The sequence below is a fragment of the Magnusiomyces paraingens genome, assembly GCF_902498895.1.
Source record: "Magnusiomyces paraingens strain CBS 517.90 genome assembly, contig: contig2, whole genome shotgun sequence".
NCBI classification, from domain to species: Eukaryota; Fungi; Ascomycota; class Dipodascomycetes; order Dipodascales; family Dipodascaceae; genus Magnusiomyces; species Magnusiomyces paraingens.
Window position 1 is genome coordinate 720,309 of NW_022474068.1, and position 23,075 is coordinate 743,383.

The following is a 23,075-nucleotide window of genomic DNA, read 5'->3' on the forward strand; positions in this document are numbered from 1 at the left end:
AAAAAAAAAAAAAAAACTACGACTAAAAAAATTATGACGATTAACGATTCCTAAACTTTTTTTTTTTAATAATAATAATAATAGTACTAATAATGATGGACAATATATTGTCATTAGTGAGGATAAGGTGTATGTTTTAAATTTATTTAATGAAGTTAGAAGAAATAAAAGATTTTAAATTTCCAAAAATTCTTAATTTGTAAAGCCAGATGAATTGATTTGCAACTGGTTATCTTTGCCACCAGAAACAATGCCAATAGATTTTGCCCAGTCAACATCAAAAACTCCAGCAACACCGCCCAAACCCTTTTGGCCCGACTCACGAGGCAAAACATACAAGCTGGACTGCGCACGGGCATCCCACACGCGCACGGTGCCATCCATGGAACTGGATGCAAATACGTAGTTAGAATATGGCGAGGGAGCAATGGAAGTCACAAAGTTTGTGTGACCAGTCAGTGTGGCCTTGGAAAGCGCAGCATCACCAGAATCACCTCCAGCACCTGCATCATTGCCACTGCGTGGGTCGTGCAGTAAAATGTGGCGTGCAGAGGAGCCAATGGCCAGCAACCCAAGATCAGGCAACGCAGCAAGACAAGTCAGAGGGAACGAAGTGGTGCGCGACACAACTACGGCACCGGCGCCCGTCAGATCCCAAGTTTTGAGCGTGTGATCGAGCGAGACAGAGTATGCAACAGAGTTTGCATGCCCTGGAGCTGGGTGGAAAATTGCAGCAGTGACTGGGGCAGTATGGGCGGCAAGGGTAAGTAGTGGAGCGCGGGAGCGGGCGGCTGGGAGAGAAGCTTGGGCCAGCTTACGACGCTTCTGAGACGCAGTGTTTTTGGCGGACGCAGAGGCGGACTCAGGAGCCTCGTAGACTGGAAGAGTGGAGTAGTCTGAGGACCAAAGACGAACCGTGTGATCGGAAGATGCAGACAAAATGTCACCACGAGCAGGGGCTCCGGAAGCCAGTGTGGATGGTGCCACGGACACATTGTTGACGGCATCCGTGTGTCCGCGCAGCAGTGCATCGATCGACGATGCAGCAGTGATGGTATTAACAGTATTATCATCATTGTCATTTGTGTTACTCTCAGGCTTGAGTTTCCACAGACACAGCATGCGGTCGTTACTTGCGGAAACCAAAGACGAGGCAGAGGTCCAGCGCACAGCTTTGATGGCTGCATTGTGGGCCACAAGACTGTGGGCCACAGAGCCCGCGGCGGTCCACAACCGGATGATACCGTCATAGGAACCAGATGCGATGGGAGCATGGGCTGAGACCTTGGTATTGGCCACAGTTTCTGGTGCAATGCTAACGGCCGAGACCCAATCTGGGTGTGCGTAAGAGGCCAGGAAAGATGGCGGCAGGATGGCACGGGTATACTCCAGAGTGACACTTGATTCAGCAGACAACCCTCGCTGCGACAGATACTCGGCCAGAGTTGCACGCAGCAGCTTGCCGTCGTCAGTCAAAAAGTCAAAGGGTGTTGTTTGATACCCCTCGGTCTCGGTCTCACCAGGAAGAAGCGAGCTTTCTGCAACACGGTCCTCATGACCTTGTTCCAAAAGCTTGTTGACAACTTCACTGAGACCATATCGCTTGAGCGAGACGGGAACGTAAAGAGGCACTGATGGAACAGCGTACCGCTCATCGCGGGTGACCAAACGGATCTGGACCTGAGCTGTAGATGAGATTTGTTGGGCGTCTTCTTCAGTTGTCATTTTGTGTTGATTTAGAAGATGTTTTTACGCGGATGTGTTTTTTTTTTTATTATTATTATTATTTTTATTTTTAATTTATTTTAATTTTTTTTATTTTTATTTATTTTTAAATTTTAAATTTTAAATTTTATCTTTTTTTTTTTTTTGATTTTGGCAGAAGAAAAATTTCACATAAAAAAAAATTATATAATACAATATACGGCTGTGCAAGTGACAAAATATGTTACAATTACATTCATTTGTAACATAAATTTGGCAACCTTTTTATTTATTAATTTATTTATTACTTTCTTTTTTTAACCATCTTTATTGGAATTAAAAATCTCCTTGATTTGATTTTTGACCAACACAAATACTATCTTTTCCCCCGCCCAACCTCCCCTCTCTTGTCAAATATTTCATCACCATCCATATTCCCAATATCTATAAATACATGGAAAATCTCCTATAGAATTTCCCTTTTTTTTTTTAATACTACTAATATATATATAAAATTTCTCTACCCTCGTTTATTATCCCTTCCTTCAAAGCTATGACCGCCAGTCTGCTCCCTACTTTTGCTGTTTCGGCCCCTGGAAAGGTCATTATCTTTGGCGAGCATGCTGCCGTTTATAACAAGCCAGCAATTGCTGCAGCTCTCTCGCTTAGAACTTACCTCTATGTAACTCCAAATGACTTGGCTACTGACAATGTTATTCGTCTCGAATTCCCAGACGTCGGCCTCAAGTTTGAGTGTCCTACTGCTTCTTTACCCTGGCATTTGGTCCAGAAACTTGACGATACCCCTCCTGGATCTCGTCCTTCATCAGCATCCTCCTCTTCCACTTCGTCTACAGCTGCAGCCCAATCTCTTGACGAGCTCAATCTTGACGAGCATATTGTCTCCGAGCTTCACAATATTCTCAAACCCAAGACTACAAACTCCTTTCAATACGCTGCTCTTCTCGCCTTTTTCTATCTTTATCTACATATCTGCGACCCTTCTACCCCAGCTCATACTTTTGTAACCAAGTCAACTTTACCCGTGGGTGCTGGTCTCGGCTCTTCTGCAACTTATGCAGTATGTCTTTCAACGGCATTTCTGACGTTGACCCAACAGCTCTCCATTCCTACTGTTGAGGAAGAACCCCCCCTAAGCCGCGCACCTACACACGAAGACAAAAACAACATTGAAAATGTGTTTGAAAAAGCAGCATCTGACCTGTTGTCAACCCCACCAATCACCCCTACTTTAGAGTCTTCTTCTTCTTCTTCCTCCAACAAAATTGATGGTTCTTCAACTTCTCCTTCTGCCACAACCGATGCCACAGTCACAGAGGCTGCCCGAGCCACGGCTGCAGCTGCTTTGGCCTCCACCACCTCAGTCCTTTGTTTGGGCAATGCCGACCACGACCTCATCAACAAGTGGTCTTACATTGGTGAAAAGTGTTTGCACGGGAACCCCTCGGGTATTGATAATACCGTAGCATGTCGCGGCGGCGCTGTCTTGTTCCAACGTCCCTCGACCCTCATCCCCATGAAGCGCTTCCCCGCACTCAAGCTGTTGCTGACCAATACCAAGCACCCCCGCCGCACTAAGGATCTTGTTGCGCGCGTTGGCGACCTTTATGAAACATTTCAAAGCGGTACACAGTCCATTTTGGACGCTATTGAGCATGTCACACAAGAGGCATTTGTTCTTTTGGGGTCTGCTGAACGCACCTCAGAAACGAGTCACACTGATGTTTCTGGTAGCAACACTCCTTCCAAAAAAACGGGTCTTGCGCTACCTGTTAAAACTGTGGGCGAAAGCCCTGACGCTGTTAAGCGTCTTTTGCAACTTATCCGCATTAATCATGGTCTTCTTGTGTCACTTGGCGTGTCACACCCTAAACTTGAAAAAGTCAAATCTATTGGCGACCAGCTGCATATTGGTGAGACTAAGCTTACAGGGGCTGGCGGCGGTGGCTGTGCCATTACCCTATTACATGTTGATGATGTGGAAAATGATACCGAGAGTGCTGCGGCTACAATCGACGAGCGGCTCGATGAGTTTCGTGCTCGTTTGGAAAATACCAAAAATGGCTTTGAAATTTTTGAAACGGTGCTGGGCGGGCCCGGCGTTGGATTGGCGACTGGACTAGATGTGGCACACTTTTCACATGACGAGTTTTTGAGTCTTAACCGTGCCCAACTTGAAGGTTTTGATTGGAAATATTGGGGATGAAAAAAAAAAATTCCTTTTTTTTTTGCTAATGATTATGATAAACCCGGCTTCTTTTTTTTTTTTTTTAATAATAATTTATAATTGATAGAATTAATTTGTACTTTTAGTAGTATTAGTAGTATAATATAGTATTTTAGCTTACATGCCTCTGTTAAACCAAGCCTGCTTGATTTCATTACCATTTTTGTCTTTAATTCCGTGGAACGAGTCCTCCAGATGTTTAACAGAAATTGTTTTGGTCTGGGGGAAAATGGCCAGAGCAAAAGGCAGCACAGCAAATGACGTGATTGTGATAAGTCCAAGGTTTACCAGAGTCTCAGCAAAACGAGACTTGCCCTTGAGAAAGCCCTTTTGCAGCTTAACAAGAATGAGCGGTGGGATGACCATGATGGGTGTTGCATTGATGACTCGGGACAATGCGGTTTCACCGACGGCATACTTCGCAGCCACTTTAGATCTACCGAGATCTGTAACTTCATGGGTTTCTGGGTTTGTATGAAAAACCGAAATTCCCTTTCTGATTTCTCCGCTACGCATTAGCCCTACGTTAACAACACCGGCAGTAACGACAGCAGCAAAGGGTACCAGACGAGACAGAATGGTACGGGTGCTGGGGGAAATGGAGCGTAAGCGGGGGACAATGGCATTAAGACCAAGAGCCACACCACAAGACCCAGAAACAGCAAGCAGATACGATGTGACAAGTTGAGTAGTTGTGAGGGGGTGCGATTTGTTTGCGTTGGCAGTGTTAACGGCCACGTTAAGCGATTGGTTTGCAATTTGCCAGAAAAGAGTTCCAGCAGTGCCTAGATTAGGGGTCAACATGCCCACAGTCACCACCAAGTTGGATAGTACGTAGGACGACATGCGGAACGGCAACAAAACTGGCTCACCGGTGTCCGGGTGCAGAGTCGAGTCCAGTATTTGTTTGGCGTGCCAAAGCTCGGGTGTCATTGTGGGTGGCAGGATGCCATTGCGATACTGGGAAATGAGATCCTTTGCATTTTCAATATCCTTGGAGGTATTGAGAAGCATTCTTTGAATCAAGCGAGTTAGTTAAAGTTTCAGAGTGTGACATAAACAGTGCGGGGAGTGTAGTAGCTCAGGGTATATAAAAAAAAAGTTGATTTGGTATCAAAACCATCCAAAGATTGAAAAAAAAAAATTCAATCAATCAATCATAAAAAGAAAATGGATTGAAAATAAACAGAAAAGCCTTTTTGTAAATACAAAAAAAAAAACTTACCGAGGATCACTTAGACCAGCACAATGTTTGACGCGGCCCCAATAAGTGGTCAAGTCGTCGGGGGAATCGGGTAAAGGTCGAGGACCAGGAATAGAAGAAGCCATGGCTACTGTGATTTTATAATAAAAATATTATTAAAAGTGGCCTATATTTAAGGGGGGGGGGGGTACTTTTCTATGAAAAAAAAAACCGACGACGACGAAGACAAGACGGGTACTTGAACGGGACTCGGTCCAGATAGTTCAGATTGAATGATCTTAAGGAAAAACGAAAGAAAGAAAGAAAGAAAGAAAGAAAAAAAAATCTCAAACGCAGCAGTTCAAGACCTTTTTATATGTATTTGCCTTGGTGGGTGTCAACTTTTTTTTTTGACCCAAAAGAGTCACCTTGTTAAAAAACAAACAAACAAACAAACAAACTCCCTTTCAATTTAATATCCACATATCCACACATCCCTTTCAGTGCTTATCTCTTTAAACTACACCCGGGCTCTTTCTTGCCTCATTATCCTCCGATAGCCGCCATCCCCCCTGTAAGCCATCCCCCTTTCCAACCGCAATGATCCTCGGACTCGGATCCGACATTGCTCACATCCCTCGGTTTATCGCCATCGCCTCCGGGCCCCGGGCTGCTCGCATGGCTTCTCGCGTATTACACCCGTCTCATGAGGCTCCCAAGTTTCACGCGCTGCTTCAAACACCAACCGCAGCAAACGGTGCAGGCACCGGTATCGAACTCGCTGCAAAGTATCTCGCAACATGCTGGGCCGTCAAGGAAGCCCTTTATAAGACTCTTGATCCTATTGATCAAGCCCACTGTCGTTTCAACAAATGGCACCGGGAATCGGTACTCCCAGTGAATCTGAAACAAGACTCTTTACCAAACGTTGACCGGTTCCGTAAACCAACAATCATAAATAACAGGTATTCTGAAAAACACCCTAAAGAAAGATTCCATCTAACAATCAGTCATGATGGTGAGTATGTCTTTGCAACAGTCATCCGTGAACAAGTGTCTATCTGATTGTGTATTTCAACATCTAAGCTAATAATATAAAACAACAAAAAAAATTCCCAAATATGTGTAGTAGTAGTAGATATATATAAAATATAATATGTCGTAGTAGTAGTAGCATATACCCAATTTACTCCCATTCAACAGTGGCAGGAGGCTTGGAGGTGATGTCATAAGTGACACGAGCAACACCCTGGACCTCGTTGACAATTCTCTTAGAAACGTTCTTAAGGAACTTGGCGTCAAAAACGTACCAGTCAGCAGTCATAAAGTCAGTTGTCTCAATGGCTCTAAGAGCAATGACTTGCTCGTAAGTTCTCTTGTCACCCATAACACCAACAGAGCGGACAGGGAGCAGACAAGCAAAAGCCTGAGAAATCTCCTCGTAAATGCCAGCCTTACGAATCTCCTCAATGAAAATGTGGTCGGCTTTGCGGGCAATGTCAAGTTGAGACTCAGTAATCTCACCCAAAACACGAATGGCAAGACCGGGGCCAGGGAAGGGGTGGCGCCAGACAAGGTCGTGGGGGACTCCCAAAATCTCACCAAGACGACGGACTTCATCCTTAAACAGCTCACGGAGAGGCTCAATAAGCTTGAGCTTCATGTTCTCCAATAATCCACCGACATTGTGGTGAGTCTTGATAGTCTGAGAAGGACCCTTGAAAGAGATGGACTCAATAACATCAGGGTAAAGAGTACCCTGCAAAAGGAACTCAATCTCATCACCACTCTTGGGGGTGATCTTGGCAGCCTCATCTTCGAAAACTTCAATAAAGGTATTGCCAATGATCTTGCGCTTCTTCTCTGGGTCAGTGACACCCTTGAGCTTAGAAAGGAAAAGCTTGCCAGCATCAACAACAGTCAAGTTGATGCCCAGGCCAGCGTCCAAGGTCTTCTTGACACCCTCGGTCTCGTATAATCTCATCAAACCATTGTCAACGTAAATGGCATGGTATCTGTCACCAATAGCTTGCTTCATAATAGCAGAAGCAACAGTGGAGTCAACACCACCAGAAACAGCGCCAATCACCTCAGCAGTGGGTCCAACAAGAGCCTTGATACGCTCAATCTCGGTACCAATGAAGTTCTCCATGGACCACTTCTGTTCGGCCTTGCAAATGCCAACAGCAAAGTTTTTCAGCAGTTGGGTACCCTTGGAGGTGTGTGTAACTTCAGGGTGGAATTGAATGCCGTAAATCTGGTCCTTCTCGTGGGCAACAGCAGCAAAGGGAGAGTTGGTGGTGGTAGCAATGACCTTGTAGCCAGTGGGCAGAGCAGAGAGCTTGTCACCGTGAGACATCCAGACCTCAAAATTGTCAATGTCGGCAAAAAGAGGAGAAGAGGAATCCTCAACGTGGATAGTGGCATGGCCGTATTCACGGTGCTCAGAAGCATGAACACCCTTGCCATTGATCCAGGCAAGCTCTTGCATGCCGTAGCAAATGCCGAGAATAGGGACATTGAGGTTGAAAATCTCCTGGTCAACGTGAGGAGCATCCTTGTCGTACACAGAGTAGGGGCCACCAGAAAGGATGATACCCTTGGGCTTCCAGGTCAGCTCAGAAATCTTCTGAGTGCAAGGAAGCATCTCAGCGTAGACGTTGAATTCACGAAGACGACGCGTGATGAGATGCGAGTACTGGGAACCAAAGTCGAGCACCAAGATGGTATCGAAAACGGCAGAGACTTCAACAGGCTTGGTCATTTCTAAAAATTTGTAGATGAAGGGGGGAGGAGAGATGAAGAAAGGGTGGTGGTGGTGGAGATGTTGATGGCAAGAAGAAAAAAAAAAGAGAGAAAAAGTTCTTGATAAGAAGGGAAAAAAAAAAAAAAATCAACACGTTGAGGATCTGCCTCAATCAGTCATCGCAGCGGCGCACCTCCCAAAATTAAAAAAAAAAAAAAAATTAAGCAGTAAAAATTTTCGAGGGTTAGGGTGTAACGCCGCATTTACCCGAAAAAGAAATGTGTTACAATAACCGAGATCTTTGAATAATCCTTTTAAATAATGACTGATCAGTGTTGAATTCTCTGTTAATTAACAATTAGATTAAAACTAAATCTTCCAATTATTCAACTTCAACAAGATCTTCAATAGACGATGAACTATTCCGATTCATTCGTTTTGAGGTTTGGGGACTTAAAAAATCATCAACAACAATCACTGAGCCATCATCCTCAATAGACTTCATCTCATCGTCTTCATCATCGTCTTCATCATCATCATCCTCCTCCTCCTCCTCTTCATCACTTTCTGGTAACGACAGTGGCGGTGATGGTTCCTTAAGTTTTTTAATTCTTGGGCGGCCTTTTGGTTTATGCTTAATAGATTCCTTTTTAAAATTATAACCCTTTTGTAAACCGTTCTGAGAAGAAGTCTTTACAGAAATAGAGCTTGAGCTAAGCGGTTCTTTCGGAGGCGATCTGTAAATAGTTTTCTTTGCAACCTTGTTAGGAAACTGTGTGGCAGAGTGCACAACAGGCTGACCAGCAGAATTATTAATAGGCCTAGTAACAGACTTGGTGATAGCCTTGGCTACTGACTGCGTTACAGCCTTAGTGAAAGACTGGGTAACAGCCTTAGTAGCTGGTTGTGTGCCAATTTGAGTTATAGATTTCCCAGCTGATACCGTCAATCCCATCACTTTAGATTTAAAATCTTCATTAGGCTGAACTGTTTCCTCTTCAGTATCACTTATCTCATGCAAATCAACATTATCACTTTCATCTATACTGCTGTTGTTGTTGCTGCTAGAGCTTTCCTCGCTTTCTGAGTTACTCTTTTCAATAACTTCATCGACCAAAACAATATCATCTTCTTCGTCTCCATTTTTATCCTTATCTTCATCTTCTTTTGTTGTTTCTGCTTGAGCTCTACTGCTTCTCGTCACCCTGTCAACTGCTTCTACCTTTCTTCTTTTCGCCCGTTTAAGATGAGGGAAGGTTATTACTACACCATTATTGGTGGTATTATGGTTGCTCTTGACATAACAGGTTCTAATCACCTTGACGATAAAACTATTGTTTCTGTAAGTACTTTCATACAAACTTTTCGACACATGCCCTGTTAACAAGTGCTGATTATAATACATTGAATCACTTTCATTATCATTAACCCATGGCTCTAAGGGTGCTGTTTTGCCAATAGGGGGAGTCTGACAATCCAAAATAATGCTCTGGAACAATTCTTTTGGGTTCAAAACCAACTTAAATCGCATATTTTCTCGTTTATTCTTTACCGAACCCCCTGAATAATAAACCAAAACTGGGCTTTTGGGCCACTTGATGGACTTTTTGGATTGATGGTCCTCTTCTCCTTCTCCTTCATCAAGAGGTTTAGTGATGCTAATATTACGAGTGCTTTGAATATATGCCATCACCAAGGAACGTTTATATCTTCTAACGACACTTTCAAGAGTATCATAATGCATGGAATCAATAAACTCCTCAAGAGTCAATGTTGGCTCTTCTATTTGTAGCTTGAGAGGCGACAGAGCTGAATCCAGCCCAAGTCCTCGAATTATTTTTTTCAAAACCTCTCGAAAAGCATAGATCATTTCCTTACTAGGTTTGGAATATGGACTATTTGGTGAGTACAGTGTTTTTAAATCGTCATCAGATTCAAAGGTACAATACTTTTGGCAAAAATTTAACATTTCTTGCGGCAAAAATAAATTCGTCGGCCTCAAAAGTGACAATGGAGGATATTGAGTGTGTCGCTTTTCAAATTCAGGTGGAAGCTGATCATTGTAAGAGCCAATTTTGCGAGAATAAACACTGGAAAAGTACGGGACCCATAAATTTGCTTCATGATTGCTGAGCTTATTGTATTCTTCAAGTAAAGTTGGGAACCAGAAGTTTAAAAATGGTAAAAATGCATCATTCACTTTCCCATGCAGAGAAATCTCGGAATTAAAAACCTCATGTAAGAGAAAATGTACTGAAAAAATTTCATAAACCGATTGAAATTCCTCAAACAAATTCCTACTGAAATAAAACTTTTTGTCATCTTGAAACGATTGGTTATTAATAGTTCCATCTTGTCTAATTTTAAGTTTGTAGAACCTTCCATATTCCTGAGAAAACACCCTCAACATTGATACTTTCTCTGATTGCAACGCTTCTTCGTCCAACTGCTGAGTATTTTGATACTCTTCCGAAAGAAATGTCTTGACTGAACTTTGAATGTCGATATGAGAAATACAAATATCGTACATGTCTAAAATACTTGCCGTATATCGATACTCAGTGCTAGTTGGTATATATCCTGGTAAAGCCTCCCATTCACTTAGCATGTCATTCATCGCAAATAGATCCTTGACAGCCTCGCGAAGCAGTTTTGTTAAAGCACTGAAGCTCTTCACTATTTTCTCTCTTTTTTCCAATACTTCAGGAAATAGTGATGGCAAATCATGTGTTTTATTATCACCATTTTTTACCTGTATGTAGCTAGAATCTTTGCGATAAATCTTGTAAGACTGGCTAGCTGGGTCTAATAAAATCCAAATAACAGATAAATGATCGTTTTGATCGATAGGTATGAGCATAGAAAAAACGCCAGAATCAGAGCTTTTTCGTGTTGTAAGTGCACGATACCATTCTGTTTCAGATAAATTTTGTTCAAAAGCGTTGGATGAGGAGTCTTGCAATAGTGCATCAAATGGAACGTAAAGTACACAGTTGGTTTTCTGTGGGTTAATCTTCGGCAAAATCTGATTATCATATGCTGCAATCATCAGACTGTCTTCTTCAGAATTAATTCTGCTAGATAATAGATAGTACATAAAAGCACCATCGTTGTCTGGAATATTAGATGCTTTAATCAACGCGTCTTTAAATGTTCTAGTGTCGGAGATATCAGGAAGCTCTTCTACCAACAACTTCACATTTGAAGTTGATACATCGTCAAAACCAATTAGACCATTAGTAGTTCCTGAATTTTTATTATGAGCAAAAAAAGATGGAGGTGTTGTTCTTGTTTCAGTATTTTTGCGAGGTGACTCTAAGTCAGAGTTGTATCCTGCACTATCATCGTCGTTTTCATTAGTGCCAATGCTTTTTCTTTTTAAAGTAAGCAACGGAGATACAGCTTCCATTGTTGTATGAAAATCCAAATGTTTAGATATAGGAGAAGACCATTTAAAAAAATCTTTTAGTTTATTAACGAACATAGGCTATTCATTATTATCTTGTGAAATATTTAATATGTTGTTGAAGTGACGCGTAGTTAAAAATTCAATATCTGAATGGCAGAGAAGAAAAAAAAAAAAAAGACCGAAATTGAAACGAAACAGGAAACTGTGATTGATTATGTAATCACTTGATTTTTGTCTTTTTAAAACATCACCGTTTTTCCTTATAAGGATGTACAATGTACATAGCTTGCGCGCTCAACAAACAAAAATAATATTAAGTTCAACAACTAAGATTTAATTAATTTAATTAAAAGTTTTACTAAATTTTGTTCTACTTAATAAAATACTATCACAACTGTACAAAAAAAAATTTGAAATATTAAAAAAAAAAATGAAAAGAAAAAGCAAGCAAAGAAAGAAAAAACAACAAAATTATGCAAACTCAAACGAATCGCTTCCCTCAGTAATTGCTTTAAGTAAAGCCTCGCGGAGATTCTCATATGAATCGTACATTGGCAAATCAATCTGGTTAAAACATGTGTGTGATGAGGGCAAACGATCCTTTGATCCAAACGCTCGGTGAATGCTAAACTTCGAAACACCGTGCATTCCAACAAGTTCCTTAAAACCATTGAGAGGAACCTTACTGGTACCAGTAACAAATTGCAATAACTTAGCACGCTCCTCAGGATCCATGGAACGAACAGTTCTCCAAAACCACTTGATTTGAGGAGAAGAAGGAGAGTAGTTTTGATACTCAGTGTTATTTCGCCAATCATCAATGTCAATGTCAGGCAAACCTGAAATTAAAAGTTCAAGCTCTTGTTCATCAAAGATAGAAACAATATCCTTAGGAATAATATCGTGGAATCCCTCCAAAAAGTGATTAAGCTGCTCAGAAACGCTTTCAATAAGACGGTATTCACAGATCAATCGGACATATTCAGCCTTATTCTCTTCAGTGACTGGAATGTTGCGACCATCAGGCTTCAAGTCAATAATATTGGTCTCACCGTAATCATCAGCTTCAATGGAAAACGTTTCAGTGATAATATCAGTAATATCGTTTTCCAACATCCAGACAAGAGACTTGTAATAGTCCGGATCAAGGTTCTCCATGTCCTTAAGTGAAACATGCTTGCCCAAAATGCGCTTATACATGGCTCTGCTGAAATGACAGTCAAGAAGTTTGTTGTCACAGATGGCCTTGCCAATAATTCTTCCAATAAACTTGAAATAATACAAGTGATTATCGTTAATGGAAGAGGTTCTGTTAGGATGGAATGTAGTGCGGTCAGATGCCACGGGCTGAAACAAGGCATAATCAGGATTGAACATTTGTCGTGACATGACTTGATACCATTCTCTAGTCAAACCACCAGCATCAACACCTTCCTCGCCTTTAAATTTAATGACAAGCCGAGCATGTTTAATTTCTTCCGCACTTCTAAAATGAAGAGCACGGTAAGAATCTAAGAAAGTGGTGTCGCGCTGAACATTAAGATTGAGCTGTGTGGTAAAAACGCTTCCATTGTCATAAAGACGCTTGGTAAAATATCTGCGCTTATTGTCAAACTCAAGTGACTTGGGGTTCTTGACAAGAATAGAGAAAGATCCATTCATAAGTTTGGTGTTGGCTCTAACAAGCTGATTGAGGATCTTTCTATGTTGGTCAGTAAATGCAAAGAAAAGAGTTTCCAATGGTGCATTGGAAATATCAATCTTGGAAGAAGGCTTGAATTGAGTGTTTGTACCGGTTGCGTTAGACTCACGGACAGAAATCTTCTTCACAGCACTGTGCTTGCAAACAACCATCAAAGATTCGATCAATGGCAAGAGGGCAGTGGCAACGTACAAAAGAGAAGAATTCTTTTGAATTAAAGTGAGGGATTCACTAAGAGCTGCCCACAAAGGACCAAAGTTCATACTCTTGTAAACAGTATTGATGTAATCATCATCTGTAGCATCAGCGTCCTTGTTGGAACTATCTTTTTCCTTGTCTTTATCCTTGGAGTGATCCAACAAATAGTCGAGGGCTGCAAGAGCGCGGAGAAGTCGAGCCTGGTCAGAAGATCCAGAAGAAAATGGTGCAAGAATAGGGCCTGGAACTTCATCGCCAGTTTTGGTCTCCTCAACAGCTTTGTTAAGTTTTCCAAGACTCTCAATAATACGAGGGCCAAAAGAAACAGCCAGATTGACAAGCTCCTTAGCAAACAAGTCCTTGACACCATTGATGCTAGACAAATTCTTCATAACTGTAAGCATCTGCTCAAAAGTTCTGCTACTGCATTCCTTCAAAACTAAAGTGCTGGAAATAAGCCTGTAGTTCTTCTCGGGAATGTATGGGGGATTGTGAACTTTGCGAGGCTTAGTAGACTTGGTGTCTTTTGTTTCAGTAGTTTTAGTCTTCAAAGGTTCCGCAGATCCAGATTCAGGCGCTGCAGAAAGATCAGGTTCAGTACTTATAGATGGCTCAGGATTGTCGTTAGCAGTAGAAGTGGCAGCACCATCATCAGATTCCTGTTTGTCTGAATCAGTAATCTTCTTGTCTTCATCAATAGTTCTCAACAAAATCGGCACAACTTTTGTGATTTCAACAAGAACAATCGTTAGCTGTTCGAGAGTGATTGGATTTTCGTAAATAGCAGGGCGACCAAGAAGAGTAATCAAAATGTTAATTGGGTACTTATGCTCTTTCGCAAGTTCTCGGTCTTTTGATCGACCTTTTCCTTTACGATTCGGGCGCCGAGTAAGAGGAACATCATGCTCAGAAACAAAGAAGTATCGTACTGGTCCACCCTTGTGCGAAATAAACTCCAAAACTTCAAGGGCTTGTTTGGCAACTGTACTAGGTGTAATTTCTTGCGCTAAAACATTGTAGCCAATGGGAACACGTCCAGGCGTACCAGCACCAGTAGGAGTGCCTGACTTACTGGTAGTTTGAGCATAACGAGCACGGTTAGAGGTTTGTAAAAAGCCTCTATCCAGAGTAGCCTTATCAATAGATGCATCAAGCAAAATATGAAGAACGGTGTTGATGATATCGAGGCGATTAGCCTTGTTTTCAGTGCAAAGATTGTAGAGCAGCTCATTTAGTGTATCGAAAGGGTGAGTTTGAGGCAAATACAAGGTTCTCAAAAGAGCGGCAACACCTTGCTTATCAATCAAATTCTGGGAAGCAGCACTAATAGTTTTCTTTTTAGGTTTTTTGTCGTCAACAGCACTAGTTCTAGAAGAGTTAAAAATGTTAGCACCCAAAATCCGATTACTGAATGTTGAATTTTGATCATTGAATATGCGGTTGAATATGTTTTGTGTGAATGGATTTTCGGAAGGAACAAAGTTTGTCTGAAGTTCAGGGCGATTGAATCCTTGATTCCGGAACATGCGGGCTTCGGCTGCTAACTCTGGTGGCAATGAGTCAAGAGTTTCATCATCTTGTTCAAGTAAAATAGTACGACGGAACTCAGGATCAAGCGTAGCAAAAAATGTAGCTCTATCAAACGCATCACCTGTATCATTTGAAATAACAGCAGGCGGTTCGTTGACCTCTTCATTCATAAGCTCACGGCGAACATTTTGTGGAAGAGCATTAAGGAAAGTAGAAACCAACTCTCCAACACGAGTATCACCTTCACTGGCACTTTCTTGCATACTTCGCAGATGTTGAGTCAAAACTTCTTCACGCATATCAGCAGGGATGGCTTCTAAGAAAGTATGGTCAATACCCAAACCAGATATATCGATCTCGTGCCCACCAATCTCCATCATATATCTATCACCAGGTGCTTCATCAGTTTGGTTCGAAGAACCATCCGCTCTGTCTTCTTCTTCGGAGGCATCTTTCATGTCAACACTTGAAGTTTCCAATTTGTCATCAGTAGAAGACGCAAGTTGTCGTTCACGCTCTTCGCGTTCAGCTTTTTCCTGTTCTTCACGCTGAATTCTTTCGAGCTCTTGACGTTCCTCACGTTCTTTGCGCTCACGCTCCTCTCGTTCCTTAGCCTCCTTTATTTCTTGCTCTCGTTTGGCCTTTTCTCTGTAAGCAAACGTAATTTCTTCCTCTTTCTTCTTGACCTTAAAGCTGAGAGCATTTAAATCAGCATATTTCTTAATAGAAAAGTCGCCAATAGTGTTAATGAAATGGCCGAGAAATCGATAAACAACAGTGTTTTTATCAAAAACCCAAAACAAATTGGCAGCTTCTCCCCATCTGAAATTAGTTCGTTTGGCAGCAATCTCCAAAACCTTGTTGTCGTTACCAGAAAAAAAATCGGCGTCAGCTCTTAAAGGATTTCCATTTCTCATCAAAAAAGACAAGTGATTCTGCAATTCATGATGAACATTGCGAGAATTTAAAAATCCATCAGAGTTGCCTCCAAAAAGCAAGCTCATGCCATTGCGTTGACGATGCACTCCTAAAAAAATCGGTTAGGCTAGTAAAAAAAAAATAAAAAAATAAAAAAAACTTACTAAATGGGTTAGTGAATTGGCTGTCGCTATCTCCAGAAAATGGAATGATTCTGTCATTACTATCAAAAATGTCGTCAAGATCAACATCATCCATAGGGCCTTCTTCAACCCAAGACCCATCACCATCATCGAGGCCGGTAAAATCTCGTTGTTGAATAAGGGTCTCAAGTCTCTCAATTTCGTCATCACTTTCATCACCTTCTTCAAAGGACTCCCAGCCGCTGTCATTATCATAACCTGAACCGGGCGCCTCCTCAGATTCCGCTCTTCTTCCACGACCAGAATGGTTAGTTGGGTTGTTGTTTGCGGAGCTATTAGATGCAAATGGAGTGCGATCATTGCTATCAGTAGTCTGTGGGTCACTGTTTGCGTCGTTCATGGTAAGCTCATCCAAAACCAAAACGTCATCATCATCATTGTAATTTTCGTGGTTATGGTTGTGCCCAACGAGAAGTTCCACCCGGCGATCTCCATCATCAACAATGATTTCTTCGCCATCTACTTCATCATCTTCGTCAGCACTGCTTCCGATATCTACATCGCTGTCATCCATGTCTTGATCGAACATTTCGTCATCATCATGAACACCACTAGCGTCGGATCCAACATCTGATTGAGCATCATCATCGATGTAGTCCATTTCCTCCACATCCTCCTCAATTTGACTATCATGATCACTTTCATCGACAATAATCTCGTCACCATCATCAGACAAGTCATCACCTGCCTCGTACATTGAAAGAGCTGAGTTTCTGAAAATTGCAGGCATTTCGTCTTCAATTTCACTGTCAGAAGAGACTTCACAAAAGGAAGCAAACAGGTCTTCTTCTTCTGGCTTTTCTGGTGCACTTCCATCGTCAAAAACATCAATTACTAGCCTTGCCAACTTGTTAAGGCACTTTACAAGAAGCTTGAGAGGCTTTCTGCAATGAGGATAATTAAGATCAATCTCAGCAAGAGAATTAGTCATGACAGTTTGAAGATCTTTATCAAAAGCAACTTTGCAAATAGCAAGACCGTCCTCGATGGAAACAGTATGAGCAGAAAAGTTTGATGACACAAGATTACGACCCGGACCACTTGAAAACATACGGTTGCACAAATCAGCAAGAGCAAAAATCTTGCTATATCTCCAAAGCAATGTGTCGTTGGCAGACTGACTGGCATCACGGAAAGCTTTTGCTATCGTGTCAAAAGTAAATTTTCTGACAAATTGCAAAGTAGGCTCGCCTTGAGTCTCGTCAACAGATTCACTGTATTTTTCATCTGTAGCTGAAATTAGAGTCAAAATGCAAAGGTTTGCAAAAGATGAAACCGTGCTCCATTCATAGTATGGAACACTGCTACTAGACTCAAGAACTCCAATAGGAATGAGCTCATGTAAGAAAAAATTAAGAGCCGTATGGCGAGGCTTAAAAGGAACTGAACCAGGTGTGATGGTTGAACCGCTTGCAGTGCTATTCAGAGAAGTGGTAGAAGCATTCAAAGGCTTTTTCGAAAAATTAATAAACTCAAGTTTGCAAACACTGTATGAAGAAACAAGCTCTGCAATAGCTTGAAGCAAAAAGCAACCATAGTGGAAGTAAGGATTGTCACTACTCTTCTTATTTTCCTTACCCTTTTCGGGCTTGGGATGCTCTTTAATCCAGGATTGGAGTGCTTCAGGCGTTTTAACAGGAAGTGTAAAAAGATTTTCACGGCCAATAGATAAAAGTTCATGTAGTAAAATGTTGATAACACCAGAAGGATTTTCTAATGTAAGAGACTTAGACGCAGGGGTAGAGGAAATACCAGGAACATTCGAAAGAGTAGGCTTAAGAGCTTTGTCATCGCTAGCCGATTCTGGTTTTGATTTGGGAGCAGCAGAAGGCTCAACGTCTTCCATGGAAACATCAGACTCAACGTCCTTAGTCTCGCTAGATGTTTTAGTACTTGTGGTAATTCCAAGAGACTCATTTTCCGCAATAGCTTTGTCAAGAGTAACTGTAAGCTCATCATAGGATTTTTCCAGCTTAGTATAAGCTTTTTCAACAACTTCTTGAAGAGTAATAAACTGTGCCTTTTGTAAATTGTTGAGATCTGTAATTACACAATTTTCAGCAAGCGCTTCAAGGAAAATCTGTGGCGAACGAGCAGCATACATAACCTTGCTTTGGAAAAATAGTTCAAGCTGAGATTTGTGTCTCATAAGATCATTTTTAATGTTGGTGACCATAATGTTCTTAACAATCTCAGGAGTCTCAACCGCATTGCGAAGTATAGAAAGAAGAGCGGTTCTAAGTTGCTCCTTCATACTTTTGAAAAATCTGGAGTTGAAAGGAACAATAAGTTTGTTTTCAGCTTCACCTTCTTTAGGGGGTGTAGAAAATCTTTTTATTTGCTGAAGAAGCTTAGGAAGAACAGGAGATTGAACAAGCAAAGAGGCACACTCATGATCTCTTGTGAAAAATACCAAAAGTCGAGCAATAGAGATAATAGTGAACTCATCCTTGTAGGCATCAACGCTGATAAGGACATTAAAAACTCGCTTGTAAATTTCCTTAGGAAGAGTATCAGTCTTGGGAATGGCGTCAGTCATGGCAGAAAGAGAGCGTGGAACATATTTGATTTTGTCGACAGCATCAGGGATTTCTTTAACAGCAAAAATAGTTTCCAAAATCAAAAGAACATAAGGGAACCAATCACGCTTTACGGCATCAGGGGTTTCCAAAATATCAACAAAATTATCAAGCAACTCTAAAAGGTTAGGGAGGCAGGCAAAAAGAACATCTGCATCAAACAAAAGAATGCCAAGAAGATGGCAGAAGTTTGCAAGAGGCTTCTCATCTTCATCACTTGAAGGATCAATGGAAATAATCATGAGCATAAGTTCTTTGATGGCAGAGGTTTTAATTTGGGGAGGAGAAGACTTGTTAGATTTTGAGCGATTAGACGACGTTATTAATTGGTAAATAAAATCGCAAGCGGCGGAAACAGTTTTGGGATGTATGCGAATGATTCCAAGAACCTTATCAACTGCATTCTTCTGCACGGACTCACACATCTGCTTCAAGTCGGAGGGGTACATTAAAAGTGTACCATCTTCCTTTGTTGGAACGGTGAGTCTTCCATCGCCGTTGTCAAATTTGGCTTCTTTAAGTTTTGCAATGAGCTCATCAATATCTAAGTCGAACTCCATTGCAACGTCTGACACGTGGTTTAGAGTAGCCGCCATAAATTCGGAAACAGGTTCTTTATCATCTTCATCAATATGAAAGTTTTCCATAATTGTTTTGTACATGGTTTCGGAAGGCGGTGCTTCTTTCCAAGAAATATAATAAGGAGCAGTTCTTTGGCTGTCAGAAGGATAGCTTTCATTTGCAGTGTGGAAAAGATTAGAAAGAAGTAAAATGATAGGAATGGTGATGAAGTAAGGCTTTTCCTCAAGAGTGTTAGATTCCCAAATCTTGCTGATACAATCAAAAATTGTTAAAGAGACCTCCAAAAAGAAAAGCTGGGGGTCAAAGTAGTTAGGGAAATCTGAATCTGAAGTTCCCCAAGATCTTTCGCTATCCACCAGTTGACTTGGTTTCCAATTCGTCATCATGCTAAAATGCAAAATAATTTGAATAAAGGCACCAGAATAAGCCGAATTCTTTTCAGAAAGCAAAGGCTCTTTAAATAATGTTTGTGCAATATCAGACAAAAGCAAAATTCCACCGTTCTGCTTAAAGAAAATAAGGCTTCCAAGAAGAAGTTTAGATGTAGCATTAGAGCTACTGTTTATCAACAAAACATCTTTCAGACTTCTTAGAGCAAAACAGGCAAACCATGCAGAGATAGAGCCATAAGACTGTCTTTCTTTATATAAAGAAAATTGATCACAGTAAGATTTAGTGATGGTGTCAAGAAGTTTGTATGCAGACTTGTCGGATGCAGGAGAGGGAAGGATGGATGATAAAAAGAAAGAAATAGTCCCTAAACATTCATTTATCAAAGTGCTAGATGATGAAAGAACAAATCTAGATGCTTTGATGATACGATACTTCTCTGAACGAACATAGTCCTCCGGAAGTTTACTCTCAGCTTCTTTAAGCTTCTTGTATTCGCTTGAATCTTGATAACTGCGGAAATAGGAATTAAGAACAGGGTCATAAGGAAGAGACATGGTAGCATCAGAAACTTCTAAAGAAATAAAATTTCGGACACGAGCAGACTCCCATGTTATATGCTGATGAAGAGCTCCAATTCTGCTGATGAGATCTTTATAATCAAAATCTAATGTGGTATCGGGCTCCTTTTTCTTATCACTTTTTTCACAAGCAATGGCTTTGAGCACAGCACTGATACGGTAGCCAGTACCATAATTGGTAAACGCAGTGAACAAAAAGCATTGGAAAATGTTTTCCACTGGACCAATCGATTTGATGAAATCAACGAAAGCCTCTTCTTGAATTGTATCATCTGTAAGGTTTGTCAGGAGCTGGGCTTTAGCCTCAGCCTTATCGATGATAGAGGCCATTTTTGAAAGAAGAGCGTTCGTGATGTAAGAAGTATCGATATCTAAATCAAAAAGTTGCTTTACAGTTTTATTGAGAGATGTAGCCGGACCGTTAAATGCAAAATCAAATGAAAGTGCTGGGCTTTCAAAAATATCAAGGATCCGTTCCACACCACGTTGCTTGATAAACTCAACGCGAGAAAAGTGATTCTTTAGAAGGTGTTCAATGAAATAAATAGTTGAAGTCAAAAAGAAATAACGTTTTGCTAATGGGATGTCCTCTTCAAGACCTTCGCTGGTTGTGTCGAGCTCATAGAAAAACTGTAGGCGCGAGTCATGAGTATTTAGTTTAGCAATAATAATATCAATCAACTTAATCGCTTCACGAATGACGACTGGACGAAGTGTGGCATGCTCAGTACATATTTGATCTAAACAAATACCAAGATGTTTTAAGCTATCCTTTTCACCAAGATTTTTAGAAATCAGCTTAAAATACTCATTAAATATATCTCTTTCTTTAATGAGAGTTAAACCATTTTCATTGTGGGCAATTGAGCTAAGAAACTTTGCAACAGGACCATGAAGACCTGAAGAAAACTCCAATAAATTAGGAATCTCGGCCAAGATTTTGTCAATAGACTGATTTTCAACCATGATGCCAAACGTAGAAGATTCATTTTCCAATAAGCTTCCAATAATTCCAAGAGTAAGAGAAATGATGCGGAACCCAAAAGCCTTAGGGTTAGAAATAATTTTGGGAGCAAAAGTTAAAAACGGGGAATCCAAAACTTGTTGGATTCTTTCAGCGGTCCGTGCTTGAGAAGTAATGGAAACAATAAAGTGAAGAATCACCTTGAGCCACTGGATTGTGTGGTAGTTAACATTATAATCAACAGCGCATAACGTTGGAGGTGAGCCAGATTGAGAAGGATCAAGAGCAGACTCAACAGTTTCTTCAAGAATCTTCATTAAAATTTGACCTCCATTTTCTTGCTGCAAAAAGGTATTCAAGTATCCGGGAATATACTCTGAAATAATGCGCATCAACCCATCAAGAGCATTGGAACGCAAACGTGGACCAGCCTTTTCTTCTTTGACAAGTTCCCAAAATAAAGGAACCATGCCTCCTCCAGCTGTTGAAGCTGCAGCATTAGGTTGCACAGTCATCATCAGTTGTGTGGATAACGAAATCATACCATCGGTGAAAAAGTAGTACTCGTCGTCCAGCTTTTTCCCACTTCTAGTATCTTTTAGGATATTGCGCATAACATGCATCAGAGTTCCATAACTAACATTAGAAGAAAGATTGATTGTAATTTCAGGAACAGCTGCAGGTTGGCAGCAAAGAGCACAAAAAGAATCAATAGCTGCATTTCTGACATGTATGTCAAATGGGTTTTCTGGGACCAAAATTTCGGCCAACTGCTTAATGAGATTTGGATGATCGTTCATGATTTTAGATTCGTAAATGTTCTCATTGACATTAACGATAGCAGTAGAAATAACAGTGAGTGCGTTGCACTGCATTTGAATCATGAGAGAACGTAGTCTAGCACCTTCTTCAGTATTTGCGGTGGATTTTGCAATTTGGGCTTTAATGACAACGTCAAGCCAATAGTTTTTAGGAACAACCTTAAAAGCATCGGCAATGACTAAATCAAAAGGGCGTTCAACTGCATCCTTAGTTGAAATGGTATACTCAGTAAGACCTTCTTTATTTATCGACGCACGAGACTCCTGTGATTTAAATTTTAAAGATGATGAAGATGTTGCTTTACGGATCTTATGATGAGTAGGTGCGTGTGTGCGAGATGCATCATTTTGAGATGTTTGAGATGACTTAAAAATGTTAGATGGTTTGGCTGTGGTTAGCTGTGACTCAGAATTATAGTATTGTAATGAAAAGCCACTAGGAACATCAGTATTGTTGAAGTAGGAGAGAATAGTGTCATCGGCTGAGGAAGAACTATCACCTGTTCGAGAAGTAACGCAAACTGCAAATTTCAACAATCTCAAAATATCAGAATGCTGCAATATATTTCGAGAACCTTTTGAATGAACATTACGTTCTGCTAGACGACCAGAAAGTTTGAGAGCTGCGCTAGTGACTTCTGGAGAAATTGATAAAGTAAGATTGTTGACATAAGTCTCGCTGTTGTAAACACCTCTGTTGGAAGACTTATCCAAAAGAAAAGTCGAAAAGTTAAGGATCGAAGTAACAAGACGCTCATCTTCAGGTGAAAAAAGTTTTGGTGAAATTTCATCTTGATCCAAGCCATACCTTTTAACTAGCTTCTCAAGAATGGTATCCATATGATTGAGAACTGGAATCCAGTGACACAAATCACCTCGTGGACGATTCCATCCACTGCAAAATGCATCAATGTGTTCTGGAAGCTCATTTTCAGGCATTTTCAATAGCGAGTTAACCAAATTTTTCAAATCGGGTGGCTAAATAAATGTTAGAGTGAAAATCCAGAGATTCAATATAAAAAAGCATACCATTTCAGCCAACCGACGAGCAATGTTCGCTGATTTTTTAATTTGCATTGTGTGCAAAAAGAAGACAATTTAATCCGAGCGAGTAAAAATATAAAAATACTACTAAAGGTTTCGGTATTTCAAATATGTAGCAGTTTTCATGTAAAACTATAGGTAGTTCTAAGTTTTGTTGTGGTATTTTTAATTTTTGGTAGGCTTAAGAAAGGAGTGGGGGTTGTACGATTTTTTAGTGGCAAATTTTAAATGAAAGAAAAGGTATGGAAAAACCACTTTGAACCCGCAAAAGAT

The 23,075-nt window shown here is 40.8% G+C and overlaps 7 protein-coding genes across 7 annotated transcripts; 2 read left to right on the forward strand and 5 right to left on the reverse strand.

Annotated features, from left to right (window-relative positions):
- Positions 1 to 192: 192 nt before the first annotated feature.
- Positions 193 to 1,725, reverse strand: SAPINGB_P001958 (uncharacterized protein; the record flags this gene model as incomplete). The annotated part of the gene is made up of 1 exon (XM_031996678.1): positions 193 to 1,725. One exon carries the CDS (start codon positions 1,723 to 1,725, stop codon positions 193 to 195), a length of 1,533 nt encoding a protein of 510 aa, XP_031852569.1.
- Positions 1,726 to 2,257: 532 nt separating this feature from the next.
- SAPINGB_P001959 (uncharacterized protein) lies at positions 2,258 to 3,931 on the forward strand (the record flags this gene model as incomplete). The annotated part of the gene is made up of 1 exon (XM_031996679.1): positions 2,258 to 3,931. One exon carries the CDS (start codon positions 2,258 to 2,260, stop codon positions 3,929 to 3,931), a length of 1,674 nt encoding a protein of 557 aa, XP_031852570.1.
- A 138-nt stretch (positions 3,932 to 4,069) lies between these two features.
- On the reverse strand, positions 4,070 to 5,281 carry SAPINGB_P001960 (uncharacterized protein; the record flags this gene model as incomplete). Its single annotated transcript, XM_031996680.1, has 2 exons — positions 4,070 to 4,967; positions 5,178 to 5,281. The coding sequence occupies 2 exons, from the start codon at positions 5,279 to 5,281 to the stop codon at positions 4,070 to 4,072; spliced, it is 1,002 nt and encodes a 333-aa protein (XP_031852571.1).
- A 454-nt stretch (positions 5,282 to 5,735) lies between these two features.
- Positions 5,736 to 6,200, forward strand: SAPINGB_P001961 (uncharacterized protein; the record flags this gene model as incomplete). The annotated part of the gene is made up of 1 exon (XM_031996681.1): positions 5,736 to 6,200. The coding sequence occupies one exon, from the start codon at positions 5,736 to 5,738 to the stop codon at positions 6,198 to 6,200; it is 465 nt and encodes a 154-aa protein (XP_031852572.1).
- Positions 6,201 to 6,321: 121 nt separating this feature from the next.
- Positions 6,322 to 7,899, reverse strand: SAPINGB_P001962 (uncharacterized protein; the record flags this gene model as incomplete). The annotated part of the gene is made up of 1 exon (XM_031996682.1): positions 6,322 to 7,899. One exon carries the CDS (start codon positions 7,897 to 7,899, stop codon positions 6,322 to 6,324), a length of 1,578 nt encoding a protein of 525 aa, XP_031852573.1.
- Positions 7,900 to 8,263: 364 nt separating this feature from the next.
- SAPINGB_P001963 (uncharacterized protein) lies at positions 8,264 to 11,290 on the reverse strand (the record flags this gene model as incomplete). Its single annotated transcript, XM_031996683.1, has 1 exon — positions 8,264 to 11,290. One exon carries the CDS (start codon positions 11,288 to 11,290, stop codon positions 8,264 to 8,266), a length of 3,027 nt encoding a protein of 1,008 aa, XP_031852574.1.
- Positions 11,291 to 11,761: 471 nt separating this feature from the next.
- On the reverse strand, positions 11,762 to 22,835 carry SAPINGB_P001964 (uncharacterized protein; the record flags this gene model as incomplete). The annotated part of the gene is made up of 3 exons (XM_031996684.1): positions 11,762 to 15,747; positions 15,803 to 22,736; positions 22,788 to 22,835. The coding sequence occupies 3 exons, from the start codon at positions 22,833 to 22,835 to the stop codon at positions 11,762 to 11,764; spliced, it is 10,968 nt and encodes a 3,655-aa protein (XP_031852575.1).
- Positions 22,836 to 23,075: the final 240 nt, after the last annotated feature.